This window comes from Thermobia domestica, chromosome 13 (genome assembly GCF_964235325.1).
Source record: "Thermobia domestica chromosome 13, izTheDome1.hap1.1, whole genome shotgun sequence".
Taxonomy (NCBI): Eukaryota; Metazoa; Arthropoda; class Insecta; order Zygentoma; family Lepismatidae; genus Thermobia; species Thermobia domestica.
This window is the reverse complement of record NC_137466.1, coordinates 177057413-177085409: the sequence shown is the minus strand read 5'-3', so window position 1 is coordinate 177085409 and position 27997 is coordinate 177057413. Positions and strand designations below refer to the sequence as shown.

The window sequence follows — 27997 nt, the reverse complement described above, 5'->3', positions numbered from 1 at the left end:
TTTAGCGTCACTTTGAGCAGCGAGGCTATATGAGACGTGGACCTACTGATTAACGTGGACTCTTTTTGAATTAAAAAACATACTTCTCATCTTTTTCAGGACGAGATGAGAATTTTATCCTGCTGGCAATAATAATAATAATAATAATAATAATAATAATAATAATAATAATAATAATAATAATAATAATAATAATAATAATAATAATTATTATTATTATTATTATTATTATTATTATTATTATGTTTATGCTTATGTTCTTAAATGTGCGCCATTTACTTTACTGGTAATGGACTGTCTTCTAACAATGGAAACTTCCAATACTTGTTTTTAGTTTTTATTGTACCTTACTAATCGCTGGTTTTCAACTAACACTTAAAATAAACCACAAAGTACATATAATAACTTCACTGTGTTCATTGCACTTAAATAACAAACTTAACTTTACAATTCTGGAAGAAATGTTCGTGCCTCGTGCCTTATGCACCTTCTCTCTTAAACACTTTCCATCTTGAATAACAAATGAAATCTAAATTTCGTAAAAACAGTGTTTCCAGTTCTTAAAAATATTACTACATAATATAAGACTTAACATGCCGCCCGCCAAAAAAGGGCTAGTGACCTTTTTTTTTAAAAAAAGAAAAGGAAACAAACTTTACATAACAACAAATAAAATAGACTATTACAGGAAATAAATATACTTTAACATGAATGACATTACGATTCATCATTATTTGGTAAAACACAAAGTCCTCTAATTGAGCGTTTATATAAACCATTGGAAGTTCTAACAGTAGCCACTCGAACCAAACCGTCAGGTCCAGAATGCACTTCAGTGATGACTCCCAATTTCCACGATAGAGGAGGTAGCTTATCTTCTTTGAGAACCACCAATTGACCTGGCTGTATGTTTGCACAGCTTCTCTTCCACTTATTTCTTCCTTGTAGTTGTGACAAATATTCCATATACCATCTTCTCCAAAACTGTTGAAATTGTTGTTGGATCCTTTGCCATCTTTGAATTGAACTAATCTTCTCGTGATGTAAGTCTCGTTCTGGTAGCGCTGTCAATGGTTGACCAATAAGAAAATGACCAGGAGTTAATGCTACTGGATCATTAGGATCATTGGATAATGCTACAAGAGGTCTCGAATTTAAGCAAGCTTCTATTTGTGTGGTTAATGTTGTTAACTCTTCAAACGTGAGATATGACATTCCCATGACTCTTCTTAAGTGGTATTTAAAGGACTTAACTGCAGCCTCCCAAAGACCACCGAAGTTGGGCGAATATGGCGGAATAAAATGCCATTGGATTCCTTCAGTAGTTGCAAAAGTCTTAATCCTTTCTTGATGGTCAGCTGTATGCAACAACTTTTCGACTTCTTGAAGTTCCTTGTTGGCACCAATGAACGTAGTTCCATTGTCGCTATAGATATGCTTGCATTTACCTCGACGAGATATGAATCTTCTCAAAGCAGCTAAAAATGCCTGACTAGTAAGATCACTCACAACTTCGAGATGGATAGCCTTTGTTGCTAAACACACAAACACTGCAATGTAGCACTTCACCTTTGTTTTTGACCTTCTGGTACCAGTTTTAATGTAAATAGGACCGGCAAAGTCAATTCCAGAATTTGTGAAAGGTCTTGTTAGTTCTACTCTATGTTTTGGTAGTTGTCCCATTAATTGTTCTGGTCCAGACGCCTTTAATCTTTGACATGTAATACACCTTCTAATAACTTTCTTGATGGCATTTTTACCATTAGGTATCCAATACCTTTGCCTTAGTGATGCTAGCATTAACTGACATCCAGAATGTAGCAATCGCCTGTGTTCATGTTCTATAATTAGACTTGTTAGGTGATGATCTGGTGGTAGAATAATTTGATGTTTAGCGTCAAATTCAAGTTCAGACATCTTTAATCTTCCACCAACTCTTAGTAATTGTTGCTCACATATGAAAGGATTGAGAGACAAGAGTTTGCTCTTATTGCTAACTCTTCCACTTTCTTTAAGATCAGCCATTTCCTTAGCATAAACTGAGGTTTGAACTTCTCGTATTAGTCTGATTAAAACTTCTTCAATTTCTTCCAAAGTAAGAGCGTCTACATTTCTTCTCGATGCTTCTACTTTAGCATTCTTGAAAAACCGCATGCAATAAGCCAAGACTCTCTGAAGTTTGTTCAAAGTAGAGAATTTTTCGATCATACTATTATCTTGAGTTGTCACTAAGTAACTTGATTTTAATTTCTTCTGTTCAGGAATCTCTCTGAGTGGGGCAGGCTCCGTCTTAGGCCAATCAAGTGAAGAACACTGTAACCACTGAGGACCGTTCCACCACAAATTATTATGTATTAACTTGTCAGGACTTGTTCCCCTTGATATAATATCTGCAGGATTTTCACTTGAAGCGACGTGTCTCCATTCCCCTCCCACTTCTTGTACCTCAGCAACTCGATTGCCAACAAATGTTTTCCATCTATTTGGACTTGCTCTTAACCATGCTAAGACCACCATAGAATCTGTCCACATATACACCTGGGATATTCGTTGTTTTAATGCCTTAGTTACCTTTTTGACAAGTTTTGCTGATAACACTGCCGCACATAACTCTAAGCGAGGCAGGGAAATCTTCTTTATGGGCGCCACTTTGGACTTAGCACATAATAACTTCGAAGTAACTTGACCATCCTTGCTGACGGATCTTAAATACACACATGTCCCATAAGCCTTTTCTGAAGCGTCTGAGAAAGCGTGAACTTGAATGTCTATCAAGGTACCCAACTGAAGAACCATTCTGTCTACACTGATATCTGATAATGAAGGAATGAATTCAAGTACTGTCTTGCATCTTTGCTGTAGTTCTTTAGGAAGTGTTTCATCCCACTCCAATCCTGCTTGCCACAGATCTTGAAGAATTATCTTACATACGATTGTTATTGGACTAACAATTCCCAACGGATCAAAGATTGAAGCAATAATACCCAACATCTTGCGTTTTGTTAAATTATTATTCGACCTTTGATTTAGAGTGAATCCATTCATCACTTGAAGTTGATCAGTTGCTGGATGCCAAAGTAATCCTAATGTTTTGATTTGACCCTTATCGTCTAAGCGTAATGGAAGTTGTGTTTCTCTCAATTCTTCAGAGATGGATTCCAATAACTCAGTACTGTTGGAACACCACTTTCTTAGCAAAAAACCACCCCTTTGTAGCATTTGTATTAATTCGTCCTTTATCTTTAAAGCTTCCTCCACACTTTCAGCTCCTGAAATACAATCGTCAATATAGAAGTCATTCTTCAGAACTTGTGCTGCCTTCGGATATTCACAAGCTTCTTCTGCACTTAATTGCTGGAGACAGCGAGTAGCAAGGAAAGGCGCTGAGGCTGTTCCGTATGTGACAGTTTTTAATTCATATACCTTAATGGGTTCTTCTTCTGATCTTCTCCACAAGATCTTCTGGAATTTACAGTCACGCTCATCAATCAAAATCTGTCGATACATCTTCTCTATATCTGCAGTAAAAGCTATAGGGTAGGTGCGAAATCTTAATATAATTGACTGCAAATCGTCTTGCACAGTTGGACCAACTTTGAGAACATCGTTCAGTGAAATGCCACTAGTTGAGCATGCGGATGCATCAAATACTACTCTAGTCTTCGTAGTAGTACTAGCTTCCTTAATAACTGGATGATGAGGCAAGTAATATCCTTGAGTAATATTAGAGCTGCCTTCCACTTCCTTCATATGTTCCAAAGCTTCATACTCTTCAAGGAATGCCACATAATCTGTGCGTAGCTTGGGGCATCTATTTAACCTTTTTTCTAGTTGTTGTAAACGCTGAACAGCTGTCTTATAAGAATCACCTAACTGGGTCACTTCTTGTTTGAATGGCAGTCTCACTATAAAGCGTCCTGTTGAATGTCTTCTAGTGTTTGCGATAAAATGTTCTTCGCACTCCCTTTCTTCTTTGGATAAAGGAGTTTCTTGAATATCTTCTATTTTCCAAAACTTCTGCAGCTGATGGCTTAAATCATCGTTGTTGTGCAAAAAGAATGTTCGATGTTCTGGCGTGAAGTTGTTGTGCTTTGGCATCTGATATTGTCCTGAAACTATCCATCCTAACTCTGTATTTTGGAGAACTGGAAATGCTCCTGGACGCACCTGTTGTCCTGCTTTGAGTAGACTAAAGAAAATTCCAGCACCTAACAACAAATCAATCTTACCAGACTTGTTGAAATTAGGATCCGCTAACTGTAAATTCGGTGGAAAGTTCCATTCTTTAATGTCAATATCAGCATCAGGTAAATTTCCCGCTATTTTTGGCAATACAAAACACTCAACATCTACACTAAAATCACTTACAGCAGAGAATACTTGTAACTTACTTCCGTATTTAACGTTGCAACTTACATTATTAATACCTTGTACAGGAACATTCATAGGATATTTCTTTAATTTTAACCTTTGAATGAGAGATTCTGTTGCAAAATGAGATTGGGAACAACTATCAAGCAAAGCCTTAACCATATGTAATTTACCATTGCAATCTTTAACTTGAACAACTGCAGTTGAAAGTAAAACACGCACATTACTTTTAGGCTTTACAGAGCAATAAGTACTAGTATTAACAACTTCCTGTCCTCGAGACATTGACTTTTCACCTACAGGTTCCGTAACAGAATCATTTTCAACACTTACAGCATGATTAGGCTTTGATTTCTTAAAATCACTATGCAATAACGTGTGATGCTTGAGATTACATATTTTGCATGCATTTAGCGAACAATCTTTCGCTACATGGTTGACAACTTTCAAGCAATTAAAACAAAGCTTGTTCTGTTTCGCAAAACTTAATCTTTTGGATACACTTAATTTCTGAAACTCATTACACTTTTGCAACGCATGACTTTGTTGACAGAACGAACACAAAACATTAGTACTTACATAAGATTGACTAGCATTTTTTACTTCCTTGACAACATTGGATTTACTGAAATGCGACTTTGATTGCGTAGATTTTACCAATTCTAAGGCCTGGCATTTATTTTCTAAAAATACATGAAGTTCTTCTAAACTAGCAAACTGTTCCCTATTTGTTTGATTTTCAAAGTCTTTACGTGTTTGTTCATCTAGCTTTTCCAAAACTAGGTGCGATAACAATATATCCTCCAAAGGAGTATCTAACTGTAACGCCTTAAGTGCATTTACGTTACTTATAGTTTGATTTAATAATGTCCTTAAGTCCGCCACTGAATCTTTACTGACAGTTGGTAATGAAAACAATGCCTTTACATGAGCAGTTGCTATTAGCTTTGGATTATTATACCTTTTGCATATCATTTCCCAAGCAAGTTTGAAATTTTCACCTGTCACGGGTATATTCTCAACTAATTTGCTTGCTTCACCTGATAATGAGGACAACAAATAATGAAATCTTTGAATATCATCTAAACTCTGATTGTTTACAACCAAACTACTGAAAGTATCATGAAAATGTCTGAAATCTGTAACTTGACCTTTAAATGTTGGTAGCTTTATGACTGGTAATTTTAGACACCCTGTATTCGCGGTTGAATTATCTGACGAACTTCTATTGCTACTACTAGCCTTCTCAGCTGTTTCAACAATTGACGTCATTTTTGCAAGAGTATCGTAGTAAGTGGCTTCAAACAAGTCTCTATCCTGTGTGTATTCATCGTTTTCGTCCTTTAATTCAAGCTGTTTTTGCACTTCATCATATTCTTTGAATATATTGGGTAAACGTGCACACCTAACTTTAATTTGCATTACATCGCCGTCTGCTCCAAATTGTTCAACAAATGTTTTCATTCTTGTAAGGGAAGCTTTAGCTAGGCCTCTTGCCTTTATAAGAGTATTTGTATTTGAATCCATTGCTTGTGATAATTCTACCTAAAGTCCTTATAACAACAGATCTTTACACAAGTAAAAAAGAAACAAAAAAATATACTTAGCTACGTGACTGCTACATTGCGCCTTTGTTTTTCTTCAGATTGCAATGCACAGCTGAATGCGTAGGCGCGTACGTGATAAGTCCACTAGGTCAATTTTGCTTCTGATTCGTAACACTCACTGTCTTTACACACACATAGTCAATATGAATGTTTGAATGATTCACTTATTCTTTTTCTTGGCACAACACTTCCTCCATTCGGCACTGGAGGACCAAAAAAAAAAAAAAAAACTGTTTATGCTTATGTTCTTAAATGTGCGCCATTTACTTTACTGGTAATGGACTGTCTTCTAACAATGGAAACTTCCAATACTTGTTTTTAGTTTTTATTGTACCTTACTAATCGCTGGTTTTCAACTAACACTTAAAATAAACCACAAAGTACATATAATAACTTCACTGTGTTCATTGCACTTAAATAACAAACTTAACTTTACAATTCTGGAAGAAATGTTCGTGCCTCGTGCCTTATGCACCTTCTCTCTTAAACACTTTCCATCTTGAATAACAAATGAAATCTAAATTTCGTAAAAACAGTGTTTCCAGTTCTTAAAAATATTACTACATAATATAAGACTTAACAATTATTATTATTATTATTATTATTATTTTGATTGGTACATAAGGAAAAACTAACTGAAAATTCATTAAAAAATATCCAAAACTAGGGATGGTACCGAGACGAGACGAGACTTTATACGGTCTCGGTCTCGTCTCGGTTGATAAATAACGGTCTCGGTCTCGTCTCGAGTAAAAAATCACCGTCTCGGTCTCGTCTCGGTCAACAGATGCTTTCCTCGATCTCGGTCTCGGTCTCGAGTACAAAATCTCGGTCTCGTCTCGAAAGTCTCGAAATAAATAGTGTGAAATTAAAATAGTGAAAGTATTATTCTCGTCCAGTCTGTTGCTTCCGCTTTTTTTTTCATTTTGACTTAGAATTATGGTATGGTGTACCTCTTCGTAGCTAATTTGCTAGTGCTAATGCTTTCCATGCGCGTATTCCAGGTTCAATAATCAATGGGTATATCACCCTAAGCCCTAATAGAACCCATATTTCACTTTCAGCAATAGACTTTGTCTCATATAGCCTCAGAACTGCCTATCCAATTTAACTCTATTAAATTAAGTCCAGTACTATACAGTAGTTTATTTCCGTCCTTTGAACCAGAATTGTTCAATACCTCCTAACGGATAACGCAACACATAGCAGCACGAATGTATCTATTCGTACCGAAATTGAAACTTTACAATTTCTAATTTATTATTCAATACATTCTGCTTTGACTGTCCTTTTAAAAACAGAACATAACGTTCATTATCTTAACAAATAGGGTAAATTATTACTACAATATACGTATTTTGTTTGAAATTGATGAAATGCTTTATTACCGTTTCACATCTCCGTGTTTAATTGACACTTTATAACACGAACGTCCTGAGCCTTGTGGTGGGAGCTACTACACTCATCTTTGCTATGTGAGGTCTCGAGTTGGATCACAAAACAAGTTAGATTCAAAGTGCGATGTTTCGCATAGTTCGCGTCTCATTTTAAGTGCATTCTGTTTCTTATACAAGTTCATAAGGTCGTAATGCATTACGTAAGCACATATCCAGTGCCGTAATATAGATTAATCTTATTCCTGAGCTCTCAACGGTGCATGCAATCTTTATTCGAGAAAACTAATCTTGCGTTCATTACGTTGAAATTTTATATTGATTAAAAATTACTTACGAAACATGGACATACATATTATATAAGTATATAGGTAATTCGAGTTATCTGTATCTCTTTTTTTTTTCACTCGCCAAAACAAGTGATTCTTAACTTTCTAGTTTTCTTTTGTATTAATTTTCGTAGTTTTGCTGCAACATGATGGATTGAATAGTCAAAAATATTTTTTTCGCTCTATGATTTTCATTAAATTTTGGATCCATTTTTACCCTACCTTACCTAGTAAAAGTTATATATTTAGTCTTAGTTGAGGAATCGGTTTTTCGCTTCTGTAAAATTACGAAATTATGACTTGGTTTCGTTCACCTCCGAGGTCCAGATATAATAAAATCATCACCATCATCATAATAAACCATTATCAATCCATTGCTGAATGAAGGTCTTTCCAAATCTCCTCCACAACTATCTAACTTAGACAATTATTTTCCAGGTTACTCCTCAGTGGCTCTTGATTTCGTCACACCTTCTTGTATGCTGAGGTTTCCCAGGCTGCTTATGTCTCGTGGTATCCAGTCTAGAATTGTTTTCGTCCGTCGATCATAATTTCTTCTTGCAATACGTCCAGCGCACTTTCCAGCTCATATTAAATTATTTCATTAGCACCATCAGTATTCATTTCTATATATTTGGGCTACAGATAGTTCGAATTCGCTACTTTCGGAGTACAGACACGCTACTTTTTAATCTTCGGATCTGGCAACACTGACTGAATGATTTAAATCAACACAATGTGAACACCCCCATTTGATCTAGCGGCTAGCACTCTTGATTTCGGTTCGCATGGTCCCGAGTTCGATTTCCGGTAGGGGTAAAGTTGAACGACCGAAGTGGTTCGGATTCCATTATAACCATTAGCTCCACGCCTCCTTTAGCCGCCGTAGCATAACTGTTGGACGTTAAACTAAAACAAAACAAAACAAAAGTGAACAATGTGTATTACTAACTGTAAGTCCTTGAATAATTGCATATAGTTATATGGTATGGATTGAGCTTTGGGTGGTCGGTGGTCAAACTAAAACAAGTGAAATGTAACTAGGGTGTATTTAGAACTTTTAATTAAGCATGGTTTCGTGTACATCAGGCCTAAGGCTTAGGGGAACAACTAGTGTTACTGAAACGTTATAAGTTACATTTAATTTCAGTTACAATTTCCATTTATATGTATTGCTGGAACGAAGACTTAAACATTAACATTATAAGTAGTCCAAAGACTATGAAAAACGTCGTCTCTTGAAAGCATTCTTGCACTATGAAACAAATTTTAAAATATTTTGCAGTTTATCTACGTTATTTGCACATATTTAGAATAATATTTAGCAATTTATTTAAGTGGGCAACACTGCTTAAAATAATGTAACTGCGACTTGTTGTAATTAAAACCACCAAAAACTATTGTTGTAATGTTATAGAAGCAAAGGAAAACAATGATCATTATAAAAATTTAATACAAATACGTAATTTTAAACAGTATAACAATCACTACCAATGTGTTTGATATGTCTGAAACGATTTGAAATAACAATTGTTGTAAATGGCGTTATAAGCATTTAAGTCTTTTGGAAGCATTTGCATGATGAGACGTGATATATGAGTGCGTTTACGAAGTAAAGTCTTATAAAAATAAGGTGAAATTCAAGTTTAACAACATTTTACCCGCCCCTTTCGCCCCTGATAATTTAACGCATTGCGTGCAATATCTGCATCAGTATGTACCGTTTCGTTACTAATGATCACAACTGAAATTACCATTGAAAGTTATTCAGAATGTAACAGTGGACATCTCAGTGAAACTCATATTCTATCACATGCAAGAAGACATAGAAGCGAACCAATATCATGCAGACGACTGTTGGACAAAAACCAACGTTTGTAAACATTGTTCTAAAATTGCATTGTTCGACAAATTGGTTTCACATTTCAGTTGATTCATTTTTGCATCAAACCATTGCCTGCAATCAAAATGGAAGGTACCATTTAACAAGAATTTTACATACTTTATCCCACTACAGAGACAGTTATCTCTTATAAAAACACATTTCAAATAACTTTGTTTCGTAGATACAATTTGCAAAAACTAAGGCTCTCATTTGCAATTTCACCTATCCTTCCTGCTTCACTCACTTACAGAATGAGGTTGGAGCGATAATTTTCAAGGAGTTAGATTTCTTCCTTTCCATTATGGCACTTTCACTCTAATCATCTTTTCGACTGTTGCAACATTCCCGAGCTATAGAATAATGAATACCCTCTGTGATTTCCTATTCGAATATTTGTTCTGGTGTTTTCATATTAGTGATACTGGACGTTTTGCCTGATGCAGGTACCATGTCTTGGTGGTCATTTTAAAAACGGTGACCCATATGAACAATCTTTTGCAACAGCTCTCTTTAGTTTTTAAAGATATGTCGAACGAGGTATCACTCACCCCATGTTTCCATTTTCAATTTTGAAGTTGCGCCCTGGGGCCCCATGAAGGGTGGCCCTGGGAGTCTCCGCGACAATATCAATCGATGTGCCACATGACATTTTCTACTTGAGTTTTTGTTCGGTTCATTTATGTTCAACCGTTTTCATATTACTGGTACTGCACGTTTTACTGTATCTGATAGAGGCAACATGTCTTGGCGGCCATTTTGAATACAGTGCCCAATATGAAAGATCTTTTGCAACAACGCTTTTCAGTTTTCAAGATCTATCGAACGAGGTACCACTCACCCCTTGCTTCCATTTAAAATTAAAGTTGGGCCCCGGGAACCCATGCAGGGCGGACCTGGGTGGCACCGCGACCGAAAGAGAGAGAATTCTATTTGCATTAGCAGTGTTTCGGGAGAGGCTTGAGGAACGAGTAAGAAACAAATGCGTTGTACGTGTAATGCAAAAAATTATCACAAATTTATTTCGGGAGGGGTTTGAGCCTGATAACCACCCTAAATACGCCACTGTACATCAGTCAACCGTTCTCATATTATCTAACACAGCAACGAAACAAATTTTGAGTGAAGGCAATTTTAGTATCTATCAATATCAATATTCGAGACGAGACCGAGACTTTCGAGACTGGCCTAAGTCTCGTCTCGGTCTCGTCTCGATTTATAGAGGTCTGTCTCGGTCTTGGTCTCGTCTAGGTATTTAAAAGTCCGTCTCGGTCTTGTTCTCGTCTCGGTATATAAAAGTCCGTCTCGGTCTCGGCTCGGTACCATCCCTATCCAAAACTCCCATGCAAAAGACATTTGAAGATAATCCTTTCCCTATTCTTTGTTGGGTAGTCAGATAACGATTAGTTCGATTTCTGTTGACTCTTCCTAGTTAATAAAATAAACCTTTTAAATAGATGGGGTAGAATATAAGGTAACACCACTTCTTTCGCTCCATGAAGTAACCTATTTTTAACTATATGCAAGTGTATTTTATATTACCATCAAATTTGAGCAGCAAAAATTAGTTCCGCTGTTTCTCTAAATTATTTTGTTCTAGCCCCCCTTAAGGACAATTTCTGGATCTGCCACTGGGAAACATGGATGAGATTCTGGCAAAAGTAAAACAGTACCGACGTGTAAGCAGTCATGACATTGCCAAGACCTAACATTTATCACAAAACAGTGTTAAACGAAGCTGGCTACAAAAAGAAGCCCGACGTTAGGATCGTATTTCTGTCTGCGTATCTCTGTCTTGGTCGTATTTCTGTCTGCGAATGTCTACTGAAATGTGACAAACTCGACCCATTTCTGAAGTGGTTGATCATGATGAATGAAACGAGAATACGGTAAGCTACGACAAGAATGTGGGAAGAAGAAACTAGTAGAAGTTCCACAGTCTGTAGTAGTATAGAAAGGCGTCCAGGAAGTCCAGGAAGGTTATGCTGTGCATTTGGTAGGACTGGAAGAGCTTCGTGCATCAAGAGGACGAAACCTCTGATCTGTACTGAAGACGATTAGCCCGAGCACACCTAGCAATTCAAAAGAAACTACCAGAACTGGTCAACAGAAAGGGTGTTGTGTATACCACGTTGATAATGCCAAACATACATCTTTAACTACCCGTTAGAAATTGAGATAACTGGGCTGAGAAGTTTCAACGTATCCACTGTATGGTTTGGACCTGATACCGACAAAATATCATTTATTTCGGCCTCTGCATAACTTCCTGGATACATCTAGGAATAATCCATAAAAGAAAATTTCGGGCCTACATGTTTTTGGCTATGTATTTGACAAGTTCCATTGACGTACATTTATTAGTATGAAGATAAAAAAGATTTATGAACAATTTTTATAGTTAATATAACTTGGAGAGAGATAGAGAGAGAGAGAGAGAGAGAGAAAGAGAGAGAGAGAGAAAGAGAGAGAGAGAGAGAGAGAGTATGTGTTTTCATATGTCAACGATAGCACATTATTTTATAAGCAAAACGAGTGTCGAAAAGCGCATTTGCAATGCACTTAAAGACGTTATTAATCGTCATTCAAGGTATAAACCATTCCTACAGATATGTATAAGATGTAAAATGTTTAAAGAAAAACGTTAAAATTAAGTAGATTGTAAAATAAGCTCATTACTACCTTACGTCATATCACTTCCATTTGTTAATCAAGTGCGAACTAATTAAATCAAGTACTTTCGCCGGATCTTTAGGAATGCCTGGCAGTAAATTGGATACATATTCTGTACTGATAAAAAAAAGAAAAAAAAAGTTCTATACCCAAGTCAAGAATATCGGAACAGGGCTCCAGATCCTCAGGAAGCACTTCAGTATGTTCTTGTAAGCAGTGTTTCTTTCAGAAAAAAAGTTCCGGAGGGAACACATAATATTCTGAAAGGCACATACTATTTTCACACGGTACTATTCTACTTATTATTATATTATATATATAGACGTATTATTTTGGTCTTCTCCGGGAGGCACTCTCACAGCTCCGGGGGGAGGGGGAAAAGCGTGCCGCCCAAAAGCATGTCTGGAAGAAACACTGCTTGTAAGTACATATATACCACAAGCTCAAGAGGTTAGATCAGGATCGTGATCTACGGGAGTTTCATTTTACAAATTTGTTGCCAGAATGCTTCCTATGATCATAGTGCCAGATTGACAGATCTACCCATGGTAGTTAGGCTGACCAGGTAGAACTAAATTAAGTAAAAGATGGAAGGTTAGCACATCAATTCCAACATTATTTCTAGCTTCCTGCATACATAATATGGGCCTGTTACGTTTTACAAGCACAAAGTCACATGAACAAACGGAGCTAAGAAATCTTGAGTCCTCACTAGGAATTGAAATCAAAACCACGGCTGAAATTGTGAACATGTGTGCTAGGCATCAAGCAGTGCACTATTATTATTATTATTATTATTATTATTATTATTATTATTATTATTATTATTATTATTATTATTATTATTACAGCTAATGAAAACCTGTGGCTTTTTAAAATGTCAATCTGATAAAGTTTACAAAGGGTTAATGACCTCTGGACAAAATTTGAACTTTGTAGTATACGCAAACTTTTTTTTCCCTGATAGAATCCCTGTGTCCAAATTGTGAAACATCATTTCATCATTCTTTTTAACGTCAGCGTTAAAAAAAATTCAAGACAAAAGCACGTGTGAGATGTCTGATGTAGTAGATTTTCCCCCTTTCCAATCGTTAGAAGAAATAACGCGCATGTGTGTACTCATGAAGAGCCGTGGTAGTGAGAATACGCATGACGGAACATGTTCGCCGCCCATTCCATTTCAATTGAAGGCCGTCCACTAGAATAGCAGAGAGAGAGCGTAGTTAGGTTTAGACTCTACCTGCACTTCCAACCATATCAGGTGAGTTAATATCTTGTCTTCCACATACTAATTTCTGCCTTCAAAACGGGGAATATTTTTTTATTCTAAATTGCTTTTGCAATTACGATAGATCAAACGCTGCATAGGAGATGAATTTCTTCCGGCAACGATCACTGCTGGGTGTGACGTAATGTTTTGATGCTGGAGGAAACTTGTTGCTTCTCGGGCCGTGATATAAACATCGCGCTTCGCGTTTCTTTTGCTGCTCTCATGACATAACAATACAAAGAGAAATTATACGAAGAGACTAGGTAAATTACTACGCTCTCACAAGATGGTGCTGTAAGCAACGTATTCTTGAATAATTTGAACATTTATTTTAGTAGTGGCAGCAGACAAGCGCAATGTTAACTTCTTCTGTTTGTAAACATATGGAATCAAGCTGTCAGGAGGCTGTGTCGAGATTCATCTGATGAGTTGTGACGCAATCAACCAGTTATTGATTTGAGTTTCCGTCTCTTATCTCAAAATAGAATTCAGATCTCTGAAAGAGGAAAGAATTTTTGCCTATCAAATATGACAAAACAGAAACAAGTTTTCTAATTTTTGATGACATCGAGTGCTGGAATAAAACATTATTTTATTTATTTATTTCATTGAATTTAGCTTGTATTTCTATTTAAGTTTCTTGAAACTATCACGCTTTTTTTCTTTCAAGTGATAAATTTAGTGTCCTGCAATACAATAATAATTCGCGTAAAACAGGTTAAATGTAGGCCTATCTAAAGTACTCTTCTAAATTCTGTTATATGTTCCTGAAAAATCTTACAGAAAGAATATAAAATGTTTCAGAATGTGATCTGACACACCAATATGTGTCAAGTAGTACGCTTTGGTGATCCCTTTCATCTTTTGAGTTTTTGCCTCAGTAATATAATTTATTTGTGTAGTTCTGTTTAGTTTAACGTCCTCCGTCTAAGGGAGACGGTGATGATGATACTGAATGAAATGGTGGATTGAAGAAAGTGAAGATCTCGAGAAAATCCACTCACAAGGTGCTCCTTCAACACAAAGCCTAGCTGGCGGGAACTGGGATCGAACCAGGGACCTAACATACCAGGGAAGAGCCCAAAAGCACTTTTAATGCGTAAAATATGCACTAATAAAAATGCACTGAAGAGTATCTTATGATACATTTACAATGTGCATACGTATTCTGAAACATTTTAATTTCTTTGTCTTGTAGTAAGAATAACATTTATATATATATATATATATATATATATATATATATATATATATATATATATATATATATATTGAAATATGCTTGATAAAATGAAATCTTTCAGTTTAACGTCCAACAATTATGGTCTTTTAGGCTAAGGGAGACGATAATTAAGGCAAGTGAATGGTGATGGAAGAATTGGTAGAGTGATAAAGCGGGAGGAAACGCAGTACATACAGCAAATCAACGGACACGATGTTGTCCACCGCAAACTTACCTGGTGAAAGAGGCTTTATGTGGGTAGGAGAGCCAAAATGATAGATTAAATTTGGGCAATTTATTGCATATGACGAAACACGAGGAGAAATGAATATATATATATAGGGTCGGATCCAGGATTTTCTAAGGGGGTGCACCAATCACATTGACGCTCTTCAAAACGACATGCGACAATATTCTTTACCTCTGACAACGCTGATACACAGAACAGGGGTGGGGGTGGGAGTTGAAGTATTTTAAAGAGGATCGCAAGTGATTGTAGGAAAAAAAAATGTTTTTCTCTCTTCTTGGCTTCTGTTTTCTTCCGTACTTGGCAAATGTTATATTATTTTGCATCGTGAATCCTTTTCCTTCAACCTTCACGGAAAAAATAAGTCAGAAAATTTCAGAGAGTGTTGCTATTTTCACTGCTAGCTTCTGATTTTAGATAGTGCATATTTATAAGGTGCCCCCCCCCTAAATCCGGCATATATATATATATATATATATATATATATATATATATATATATATATATATATATATATATAGATAGATAGATAGATATAGATATAGATATAGATATAGATATAGATATAGATATAGATATAGATATATAGATATAGATATAGATATAGATAGATAGATAAGGTGTTCCACCAGGAAAGTGACATATTTTGAGGAATGGTAATGTTGGTCATGACAAGCAATCGATCGAGATATCGATGGAAAGACCATTTTATTTTGTTCACATTGCTCCGAAGGTACATATCTGGAGAATTAATGAAGACATTGAAGTCAGTCAAAAACGTTTAGCTGATAAGTAGTTCACGTAATAGGCATTAGGGGCCTTCACATATTACGTAACGCTGTTTTGATCAATTTAATCCCCTCCCTCTCCCTTGTCACACTTCGTAATGCAAGGCTGAACCCTTTCCCCCTTTGTTACGTAACCCTTTCTGATTTTTGTTTTTTCATCAATTTTTCCTTATTTTGGGGGTTATCACAATAAAAAAAATAATTTTAATGGCAGAACTTTTCATTACGAAATGCTTGTGTTTTGAGAATTTTGTAGTGTTTTTTCGCCACAAATCAAAGTATTAGAAAATGTTAATACCGTAATAATATTTTAATCCCATAACGTTCTTTAATTAACCAGTCGTAATTCTTCGAAATTCCATACTGATGTTTTCCCAAGGAGATCGTACCTAACCTTTTAGGTCACCGATGATAGGCAAGAAGGAAGTGCTGCAGGAAGATGTAGGTGAAACAAGATCTAGAGAATTGTCATTGACCTCTCTTTTCCATGCTTTCTGTATTTGAAATTTCCCAGTGTCGACAATACAAAGAAGTTTTCTTCCCCATAGATCACAGATTCGATGTGGCTGCAAACTTGAAGGAGCAGGGACATCTCGTTTGTGAACAAGCTTTCGGACATCTATTTGGACTTCAGTTTACCCCTTTTCAAATTATTCTTGTACTAAATTAGAGCCAGAATGCGAATAAACTCAATTTCTCTTGGAAAATTCAAATCTGAAGATAAAAGATTCAGTATGAGATGAATATCCGACGAATTCGGTTTTTAAGAGGCATCATCACTACGAAATTAAAATACCGCTAATTTTATAGTAATTGTGTGATATCTTCAAATAGATAAAAGATAATCGAAAAGTGGAACAAGAGCTCGCTAGACAATATTATTTTACGTGAGATACCGTTATCACGACTCACTTATCTACTTTCGATTTCCAGCCATTTAGAAAATCGGCATTTGTTTTCGCGTTTATAAATGGAGAGCTACTAGATGACTCGTGATAACGGTACCTCATGCAAAATAATACTGTTTAGCGCGCTCTTGTTCCACATCTTGATTATCTTTTATCTATTTGAAGAAATCACATAATTACTGTAAAATTAGCGGTATTTTAATTTCGTAGTGACTGGTCTCTTAATATCTTATTTTGGTGGATCGTTCTGTCACGGAAAACATTATTTCACGGAAAAGAGTTTCTTCTGTTTTACATGTGAAACCCCTTGGAAGAATAGAGTTGGTGATGATTTAAATGAGGATTTTTAAAGCTATTCTCAGAAATAGCGATACGAGTGGGAACGCGAGGGCTTTTCAAGCAGTAGTTACGATCGCTAACAACTAACTCCCGAAAAGCGTGTACCGTAAATGCATTGCGGCGATAGCCACAAAACAGAGCTTTATTGTATTGTAATACACGCAGGGTTCGTCACCAATCATGCTGGTGTCTAGTAGCGTCTTCAAATCCCTTCAGCATGATTCAATTTATATTGGCTGTATGTTCTCAATTTTCCAAACCAACATAAATATTTATTTATAAAAATAAAAAGAACTGAATAAAATTATTTGTTTAAAATATTGCATATAAACCTGAGAATAAAAATAAAGATTACATTAAAAAAACACGCTACTAACGAAGACGTTAACCCCCTTCCCCCTAGTGTCATACTTCGTAACGCAAGGTCAAACCCCCTCTCCTCCTTTGTCGCGTTATGTAATATGTGGACGATCCCTTAGATAAAAAATGAAATGAAATCTTTGAGTTTTACGTCCCACGATTATGACGGTTAGGCTAAAGGAGACGGTGATGATGAGTAATGAATGAAATGGTGGAATGAAGAAAGTGGGAGGAAACGGGGAACCCCGAGGAAACCCACGCACACGGTGTTTGTCTACCACAAAGTTCACTTGGCGGGAACTGGGATCAAACCCGGAACCCCAAGCACCAGAGGTGAACGCTCTACCACTGAGCCACCGCGGCCCCCGACCACTTAGATAAGTATCACATTCATTACACTCACAAATTCCAGTATCCCGTACTAGATCCCGGAATTCATATTCAAATTTCTATCAGCCCATTCAAATTTCTGTCTGCCCATTGAATTGAAACAATTAAAAGTTGTTTGTTTTCACAACAATACAAGCGAGCGGGAAAAGTACAGAGGTGTTTTCACTTCTTTCTTTCACTGTTGGTAAAGTCATGTGTGTTTGGTTTATGTCTGAATATAACAAACGGTTCTGCGAACTCGAAATATTTTAACAACCGATTCTATAGCGACCCGGCTGAATAGCACCACTGTATATACTCTCTCTCTCTCTCTCTCTCTCTATCTATCTATATCTATATCTATATCTATCTATATCTATCTATCTATATATATATATATATATATATATATATATATATATATATATATATATATGCACTATATTTTTTCCTATCAAAAGCTTTATACTAAACCTATATATTTTAAAACTGTGTGTGTTAATTCTTTTTCAAAGAGGAACTTAGACGCTCTATTTTTACCCAGAGTGGCTCTAGTTTTAAATTATCTGTTGTTCGTGGAAATTTTTGTTACGAAGATTGTATCAGGGTTTCAACAATAGGATGATAGTCTGAAAGAGTCAGGTTTGGACTTATGACGTATGCTGAAGCATCTCTCAGCTAAATCGAGCAATAATGACTGTGACATGTCGAGCAACGTGAAATGACCTACATTTGAAACATGTCTGTTCGAGCGTTTTCCATGAAATGCACGACGCAGTTTTGTTAAGAATATTGGTGGTTGGAATGACAGTAATACTAGGTGGACAAACCTCCACTATAAATATCTTCCATGTCTCAGAAGAGAACACTAAGGTCAGTAGTGAACATTAAAGGTTTTGAAGAATTTGGGAGTCGGAATGTTTCACTTGCCAAAATGGACTACTTTGTTACTGAGTGTATGGTAACACCCAGTATCTCCATTAACATATCTTCCAGAATATCATATTCTTCGTATTCGGAATATAATAATAATAATAATAATAATAATAATAATAATAATAATAATAATAATAATAATAATAATAATAATAATACCCTTGGCTTCCGAAAACGCTGTATGAAACTTGCAAATTATTGTTACTTGTAATCATAGTCAATCCACTGTTGGATGAAATAAGTCTGCCCAACTCTTCTCCACAACCATCTATCTTGGACAAATTATTTCCAGGTCACTCCTTGATTTCGTCGCATTATCTTGCATGAGGACGTTTCTTAAGTCGTTTCTTGTCTCTTGGTATCCAGTCAAGTATTTTGTCCATTGATCATTATTTCTTTTTGCTGTGTGTCCAATTCATTGCTACGTCAATGCTTTTATTTTCATGATAATATTCGTCACTCCTGTCATATTTTTGATTCATGTGATTATTTTCTTATCTTTGCGTGTGTTTTCTCACATACATCTCTTCATGCTTTATTGTGTAGTCTGCAGATGGTGCATGTCTCATTGTGTTAGTATCCACATCCCCGAACTATATGTCAAAACAGGTAAAATGCACTCAATGATAATTTTACGCTTTAGATAAACTTGCATTTTGCAGTTGACTTTTCAACATGAAGCTGTTCCTTCCAAATGAGCTCCAGCCTACTTTAACTTAATACGTCTGGTTAATTTCTTCTTTAATATTGCCATCGATTTGTATATTCTGTTCCAGAGACAGAGGTATTCCCTTTCTCTAATTCTATATTCTCAACTTCAGTCCTTGACCTCCTTATGAAGTTGTTGAACATCACCTTAAGACTTTTCCATATTCATTTCAGGATTTAGAATTTAGATTTCTGGATTTTCGTCATCTATGGCCTTTTTAGTCCGTCACGTTTCACGGATGACGTCCCTCGGCGAGCACACTATCCAGGGAAAGGAAAGGAAGAAAGCGGCCTGAGACCTATGTGTTAGGTACCACCTCGGCATTTGCCTAGTGTGAATGAGGAAAAACCCAGGGAAATCTCATCAGGATGGCTGGTCTGAAAAACCATTTTACATTTTTTCAGCCGAGTGCCCCCACCGGACCCCGAGAGCAGTTAACGACTATACTGGGACCACTATATTAATTTTCATCCTTGAATATATATTTCTTCCTCGTTGGCAGCAACATGGTCGCATTACTAGGTGAAAGTGGGATGGTGCGAGGGTGTTTCCTCTCGACGTTTCTCCCATTGTGCACTTGTTTCAATGGAGGCACAACCAACCCCTGTTTCCATGTCAAATTTTGCAGATGACCCCCGTTGGAGATATTCACGATACGCCACTGGTGTCGATACTATTTTTATTGTATTCTACACGTACGATTTGGTAGTTCAATTGTTTGTTGGACGGCTCTATGTGCATTATTAGCTGAGATAAAGGCCTGCTACTGGTAGTCAGATACAAGTCTGCAACAACGCTTCTAGCGGCTAAATCAAAAAGGATATGACAAAGTTTGTCCTGTAAAAATTGCACGACATTTAATATCCTTTCGAACGATTTCAACAGTTATACCACTTTCCATTGCAAATTTTGAAGTTGCCACCCCCCCCCCCCGTTGGAGGTATTCACGAGACGCCACTGGTCTCTCTACTATTTTTATTGCATTCTACACGTACGATTTAGTAATGCAATTTTTTGTTTGAAGGCTCTACGTACAGTATTAGCTGCGATATAGGCATGGTGCGTTTTTATTGAATCACCCGGTATATATATCGGGTATTGCAAAATAAGAGTTACAACTTTTGCGAGGTGACTCCTGCCACTGAGAGAAAAAAAAATAAAAAAAAAAGTTCTCTTGAACTTTCGGCTATCGGACATAGTTTCAGATCTACAAGCGTGGGAAAATGACTTTCGGACGCCAATCGTTCGGAAATTATCCAACGTAAAGAGGGCGGGTAAAAAATTCGCTGAAGAAGTCAAATCTGCTGTATTGAATTTTGCATGTTTCACAATCGTACCATGCACGCGCAAGGGATTCCTCAAAGGAACGTAGGGAGTCCCGAATAATCTTCCAAATGAAAATTGGTCTAAATGGATATGAATTGATAGGGTTTCTATCAGGTAACAATAATTCGTTTGTATTAAGTCGATATTTCAAACAAATGCAAAATGTCGGACACCTTCATGCCCGTTGTGTGTGGTTGCATAATCGCCAGGTACAGATCCTGGCCAACAGTGATGTTCTGAGTATTAAGTGTAGCGAATTTGTACTCAAATGCTCTAGAAAGACATCTGGAGTGTCGGTAGAGCACAACAGATGAAGCAGGGTGATTCACATGTGGGAAAACACTTAACGAAAAATGCCCAGAGAAAATGCACTCATACTCAGTAAACGTGAGTTCAAAGCATCGGAAATGTAAGGAATAGCATCAAGAACATGAAAGCCATTGCCAATTCATCAATAATATTCCCTCAAACCGATGTAATATGATGTACACGGTTGCATACCAATAAGGATGCAACAACAGAGGCCAAATTGAAATTGTGCAAGGGGACTCACTAAGAAACTGGGTAAACTCAAGGAATGTCAGTAGTGGGATCGCATGATCGATATTGAAATGTGGCCAATGTGTGTGTTGATATCGACATGTAGCTAATGAACAAATGTCAACATGTCCCACTACTGCTGGGACACCGTCCCACGTGCGATAAATGGGAAAATAACTACTTGGGTCTTGAATCTAAGGATGTGGGCTCCCAGTAAGCGAACGCTCTAGCCCTGAGGCTTCGAGGAAGCCTCACTTTCTCTGCATTCATTTCTTTGAGGAGTACCCACTTTGTTTGGCATGCGCTCTTGTACAGCCTCCCGATATGCTTGTGGGTTTCATTTTGTTACTCCTACTGCACAGTTGTAAACAATCAGAGCTTTAAGACGTTTCTTCCTATTTCTTATGTCGTTTTATTTTCCATATGTATGGTATTCCAGCTGTGGCGTTACATGTTACAAATTGGTTTATTTTCGTCTTTGCCTTGGTATGTGCACTTTGTGTAAGATACGAATTTCGGGAGGTATTTTCCTATATTTCGAGTACGATATATGATACAAGAAAACGTGGGACATGATACAAGTTTGTTATTTTCACTGTCTATCAGAATTTGAACCATAGATTAAGAGATTTCTTTTCATATGTGTCGACTGTGGGACAATGTCCCAAACAAAGAGGGGCATTGATACAATCGTGTTCTAGTTACGTTCTACCTTAAAGTACACCAGATGTAATAGCAGAATATACAACGTTATTTTCCTAGTTTCCGCACGTGGGACGGTGTCCCAGCAATAGTGGGACATGTTGGCATTTGTACATTGGCTACATGATGATATCAACACACACATTGGCCACATTTCAATAGCAATCACCAATCATCGATCCCACTACTGACATTCCTTTACCCAGTTTCTTTGTGAGCACCCTTGCGCAATTTCAACCTGGCCTTATTGATATGCAACTATGTACATCATATTGCATCGGCTTGATGGAATATTATTGATGAATCGGCAATGGCTTTCATGTTCTCGATGCTATTCCTTACATTTCCGACGCTTTGAACTCACGTTTACTGAGTGTGAGTGCATTTTCTCTGGGCATTTTTCGTTAAGTTTTTTCCCACATGTGAATCACCCTGCTTCATCTGTTGTGCTCTACCGACACTCCAGATGTCTTTCTAGAGCATTTGAGTACAAATTCGCTACACTTAATACTCAGGACGTCACTGTTGGCCAGGATCTGTACCTGGCGATTATGCAACCACACACAACGGGCATGAAGGTGTCCGACATTTTGTATTTGTTTGAGATATCGACTTAATACAAACGAATTATTGTTACCTGGTAGAAACCCTATCAATTCATATCCGTTTAGACCAATTTTCATTTGGAAGATTATCCGGGACTCCCTACGTTCCTTTGAGGAATCCCTTGCGCGTGCATGGTACGATTGTGAAACATGGAAAATTCAATACAGCAGATTTGACTTCTTCAGCGAATTTTTTACCAGCCCTCTTTACGTTGGATAGTATCCGAACTATTGGCGTCCGAAAATCATTTTCTCACGCTTTCGGCACCTTGTAGATCCGAAACTATGTCCGATAGCCGAAAGTTTAAGAGAACTTTTCTTCTTGTCTCAGTGGCAGGACTCACCTCGCAGAGTTGTAACACTTATTTTGCAACACCCGATATATATATATATATATATATATATATATATATATATATATATATATATATATATATATATATATATTAGAGTGGTCCTTATTTTGCGACTTCCGAGGGTTTTTTCAGTCTCACCCCCTTCCTCGAAATGGTTCCATATCAGACCATAAGTAACACATTAGACAAAATAGCTCAATAATTCATTTACAATGTACAATATGAGGCAAAGGTACCGGTACCTTGTAAGTTTGAAATGGACAGAGAGAGTGATACCATATTATGGATAGAGGTAATGGAGGAAATTCCGCGTCTATATTACTGTATAGTACCGTCCCAATCTTGAACTCCTCCGTATTGGATTCGTTTATTTATTTATTTATTTATTGTTAGTAGGAAGGGGCATGTGACACCGTTTTAGGGTAGCTTTACATTACAAACAAAATCTAACGTTATTTCCTCGTGATTTCTAATCATTTAATTGTTATTAGTTTCATAATGTACGTGTATCAACTTACAATTTTCTTTCCAAACTTACAAGGTACTTTTGCCTCATATTGTACGCGTATATTATAAATACATTCAAAACTTGGGATCGCTTTTTCCTATTATATATAATGTTATGACTGAAAGTTAATTATTTTAAGTCAAAACACTAAATTTGCTACACTATGGTTGGAAGAATACGGCCTTTTAGAAACGGATACGTGTTTATTTTTAAGTTTTCGTAAGAAGAGTGTACATACGTCGATAAATAGATATAATTTTTTAACAAGTCCATATGAATCATATTAAGAAAAACATACCTCTTAATTAGTTTAGTAACATAGCAGATGTAAAATGTTTGCTATCTCTAGGAAATCGTGATTAAGTTTCTTCACGCTCTTCGTTTGCGATATCTTAACGAAATGATATATCTATTTTTCTTTCTCCCTCTCTTTCTTTTTGAAGTTAAAGACCTCCATTAATTTCCCTTGAGACGGAAAGGAAACTACGACGTTTAATTAAACTACCTGCTACATCTTGTAATAATGCCACAGTAGACTCAAATACACATAAGAGAGCTAAGGTAAGGATTAGGGAGGATGATTTCTGATGCTAATTCAACGTTCTAATTGAAACTTACGTATGTCTTCTTCTGCAATATCCCTTTATTGAAACCAGAAGTAGAATGAGTCCACTGCTTCTGATTTGTTTATTTATTAATCTGTATTTACATGATTATGAAGATGATTATTTCACAATTCTTATAAATTGTTCACAGAGCAGCCGTGTTGTTTGCTTTTTTATAGTTCTCACTTTCAGAGATCGTTTTATATTCTACTAGCTTTTGGCTAGCTGGGGATTTCGCCCTCTAGAATCCACATTTGCTTAGGTTACGGCCTCGCTTCTCATATTTCAGCCTTTGCTACCTTTTTCCATACGCAAGAATACGTTTATGGCGTGATCTTGGTGAAAAATTTAAACCCCTTTCCCTTTACAATTTAGAATACGCATTTCATTGAAAGTGAAATGATAAAAACTCATATCAGTTTACATAGGCCTACTGTGTTCAATAATTTATTTCAAAAGTTAACTTGCTTTTTCCTGATAATGAGACTAACAGCCTCAAAGTCACTTTTATATGGTAATTATATTGAGAAAAGTTAAGAATTGACTCCTTGTCTTGTTAAAAGCGGAATTTCCGTAAGTACTGTGGCGGAATTTAGGAAAACGCTGTGACAATTTTTGAATAAGAATTTCATATACCAAGTTTCGTATCTCTAACATGTATTTATTTGTAAGAGATTTCCAGATATGACCATCTTATTGTAACAATTGCAACCCCACCCTTTTTATATTCCCGCTTTTTTCTTCCTTTCAAAGGTAAACATAAAATAAAAACGCTGAAACACATCCTTTGAAATGAAACGCCTAAATACTAGGGATGGCCAAAATTTTCCGGAATCCGGATTCCGGAAATTTTGTTTTCCGGAATCGGAAAATTTACTTTCCGGAATTCGGAAAAAATCCGGAATTCAGAAAAATTTCGGATTTCGGAAAAATTCCGGAATTCAGAAAAATTCCAGAATTCGGAAAAATTCCGGAATTCAGAAAAATTCCGGATTTCGGAAAAATTCCGGCATTCAGAAAAATTCCGGAATTCAGAAAAAATCCGGAATTCGGAAAAATTCCGGATTTCGGAAAAATTCCGACATTCGGAAAAAATTCGGAATTTAGAAAAAATCGGAATTTTTCCGAGATCCGGAATTTTTCCGATTTTACTTTCCGGATTCCGGAAAGTAAAAATTCTGGAATTGGCCATCCTTAGCTAGTAGCTGTTAAAAGAGAAACACAATAATGAATAGGCTATATATACTGTATTAATTTCTTGTAGTTGGATATGTCTTTATCATTTACGTAGACAATTGCTACTGCAGTTATTTACTACTTTATGAGAAAGGTCTTATTTTCACACACAAAAAAATCGCCGGTATGTCTCAAACATTATCGCGTTCCCACCTGCAGCTGCTCCAAAGCACTGCAAACTACCTTTTAACCAGGCGAAAGGCAGTGAAGGAAAATAAATCTCAACAAATATTCTAATAACATTCGCTTATTGTCAACATACCTACAGTGAGCGCAGAAAGTGTTCGTACACCGTGCATACTTTATATTGAAAACAGCTAGCATGAGAACAGGAGGTGGAAAATATATATATAACCAGAATTAAGACTACACATTCATACATTTTATTTCTATATACAAGAGAAAGGCCAAACAAACACAATCACTGTTTTGTTCAGAAGAAAAGAGAGAATTCCTTTTTTGTAAACGCAAAAAGTCACCGTACACTTATGCTTGAATTAATGCTTATAAAGTATATTACGTTATTTAATATTTTGTGGGATTACCCTGTGCGTTAATGATTGTCTGTAGTCTTCGTGGCATTGATTTCACCTGTAGTAGTTCGTAGTTCTGTAGCTTCGGGACTGATTATGTCCCATTCTTCTTGAATAGCTTTTCTTAGGCCTTCTTTAGTAGACAAGCTGTGCCTTCTGATTCTTGTCTCCAGAAGAGATCATAGATGTTCTATGGGGTTCATGTCTGGGGATTGGGATTGGGGAGGTGTGCGAAGCTGTTTCAAGGTGTTATAGAGTCAGGGGCGGATCCAGAGGGGGCGATCGCCCCCCCACAAGAGGAAACTCTTATTTTATATATAAATAAACCCATCCATAACAAGTTTGGAGCTCTTAAAAGTAGCAGTATTACCGCCGACCGCCCCCCCCAGAAGTCCGTCCTGGATCCGCCCCTGGCAAACCTTGCAGACAGGCCTCGTTCAGTACAAACAATAATTGCGATGTATAATGTTTCTATCACTGTGCGAAACCATAAAAAAAATAATAAAAAAAGAACTGGAAGACCAAGAGTGTTGAGTGAACAAGTTAAACGTTACATTATTAGGGAAAGAAAAAAGGTTCCAAAAAGTAGTGCTGTGCAATTGGCAACGGATCTGGAAACACGCGGTGTTAAAGTATCAGCCAGTACAGTGCGGAATATTTGCAGGGTATCATGGTCGGATAGCCAGGAAAATGTTCTGGGTGAACAAGACAAATCGTATAAAGAGACTAAAGTTTGAAAAAGAGTATAGCCAGGAAAATGTTCTGGGTGAACATGACAAATCGTATAAAGAGACTAAAGTTTGAAAAAGAGTATAAAGATAAGGGATCAGGCTTCTTTCTGGAATAGGGTCATATTTTCGGACGAAAGTAAATTTAATTTTATCGAGTCCAATGGGAGGCGTATGGTATGGCGCAAGGTGAATACAGAGATGAATCCTCAAAATCTCGTCCCTAAAGTAAGACACGGAGGAGGGTCCGTGCTCGTCTGGGGTTGTATGAGTGCCTCAGGAGTGGGTCGTCTCCACTTTATCAATGGAGTGATGATCCACAAAGTGTATATTAAAATATTAAAGGAATACCTCCATACTAGTGCGCAGAAGATGGTTCTTGAAAACAATTCATTGTTCAGCAAGACAACGACTCCAAACATACAGCGGAAAATACTCGATTGTGGCTACTCTATACAGGGGCGGATCCAGGACGGACTTCTGGGGAAGGGGCGGTCGGCAGTAATACTGCTACTTTTAAGAGCTCCAAACTTGTTATGGATGGGTTTATTTATATATAAAATAAGAAAGTTTCCTCTTGTGTGGGGGGGGGGGGCGATGGCCCCGATCGCCCCCCTCTGTATCTGCCCCTGATGTTTGCTATCTTTCTCAAAGACTTACCCTTCTTATGCACTTTAATAATTACTTTTCTTGTCTCCTCATTTGTTTCTGTTCGGTTGCTTCCCATTTCGACAGCCCACCGTGCAGTTTTTTCACTCCTATTCACAACTAAACTCATTCTGTTACTCGTCATGCTATACAGAGGTGTATACTCAGGTGAATACTGGTGAACCCCAGTTGTGGTATCTTTGTTTCGTATTCGTACGTCAGGTGTACGATCACTTTTTTCGTCTACTCTATACATTTTCTACGGAATTTATTTACTTTCTGACCATTAAACTTGTCTTTGTGGTTCTTTGTTGATATATTCATAAAGCTTAGTTTTCATTATTCATATTGTGTGTGTTATTACACTTCTTAAATTTTCTGTTTCTTTTTCGCAGGCATTCTCGTTTCAATAGCATAGGTGTACGAACACTTTCTGCGCTCACTGTATGTACAGTAAATACAAATTTATAATTTTTGACTTTACGAAGTATACAATGTAATTGTTCAATAATTAACATAAGCAGGCATTCATTAATTTATATTAATATAATAGTTAACAAAACTAATAAGCGGGTGATTGATGACTCAGTGGTAGAGTTTTCATCTATGGTATTCTAACCCAGGACATGTGGGTTTTCGATGGCTAATTTTGTGTTCGAAAATTTTCCCGGTGGTACTCTTGGTTCCCTTTCTTATATTTGTTCCATCATCACTCATTAACGAATTTAGTTTATCAAAACTCTATAGCCATATATTCATTCTGTCCGTCAGTGAAACAAACAGTCTCAAGAACTATCTGATGGATT

At 36.7% G+C, this 27997-nt stretch overlaps 2 protein-coding genes across 2 annotated transcripts in view; one reads left to right on the top strand and one right to left on the bottom strand.

The window, feature by feature from the left end:
* Positions 1-717: 717 nt before the first annotated feature.
* LOC145667863 (uncharacterized) lies at positions 718-5898 on the bottom strand. The gene is made up of 2 exons (XM_081735296.1): positions 5595-5898; positions 718-5411 (listed from the first exon to the last, which is right to left on the bottom strand). Exons 1-2 carry the CDS (start codon positions 5896-5898, stop codon positions 718-720), a joined length of 4998 nt encoding a protein of 1665 aa, XP_081591422.1.
* Positions 5899-13396: 7498 nt separating this feature from the next.
* Positions 13397-27997, top strand: part of LOC145668788 (cytochrome P450 9e2-like) — a 41150-nt gene continuing 26549 nt past the window's right edge. The window contains exon 1 of the mRNA XM_081736952.1: positions 13397-13517. The gene's annotated coding sequence lies outside the window, so the exon portion shown is untranslated. The remainder of the gene's footprint in view (positions 13518-27997) is intronic.

Excerpts from the sequence above, each read along its gene's own strand:
- LOC145667863 (XM_081735296.1), bottom strand. The coding sequence starts at position 5,898 with ATGGATTCAAATACAAATACTCTTATAAAGGCAAGAGGCCTAGCTAAA. Across the intron at positions 5,412-5,594 it reads GGCTAGTAGTAGCAATAGAA|GTGAAGCAAGCAAATTAGTT; the intron begins GTTCGTCAGATA and ends CCTCATTATCAG.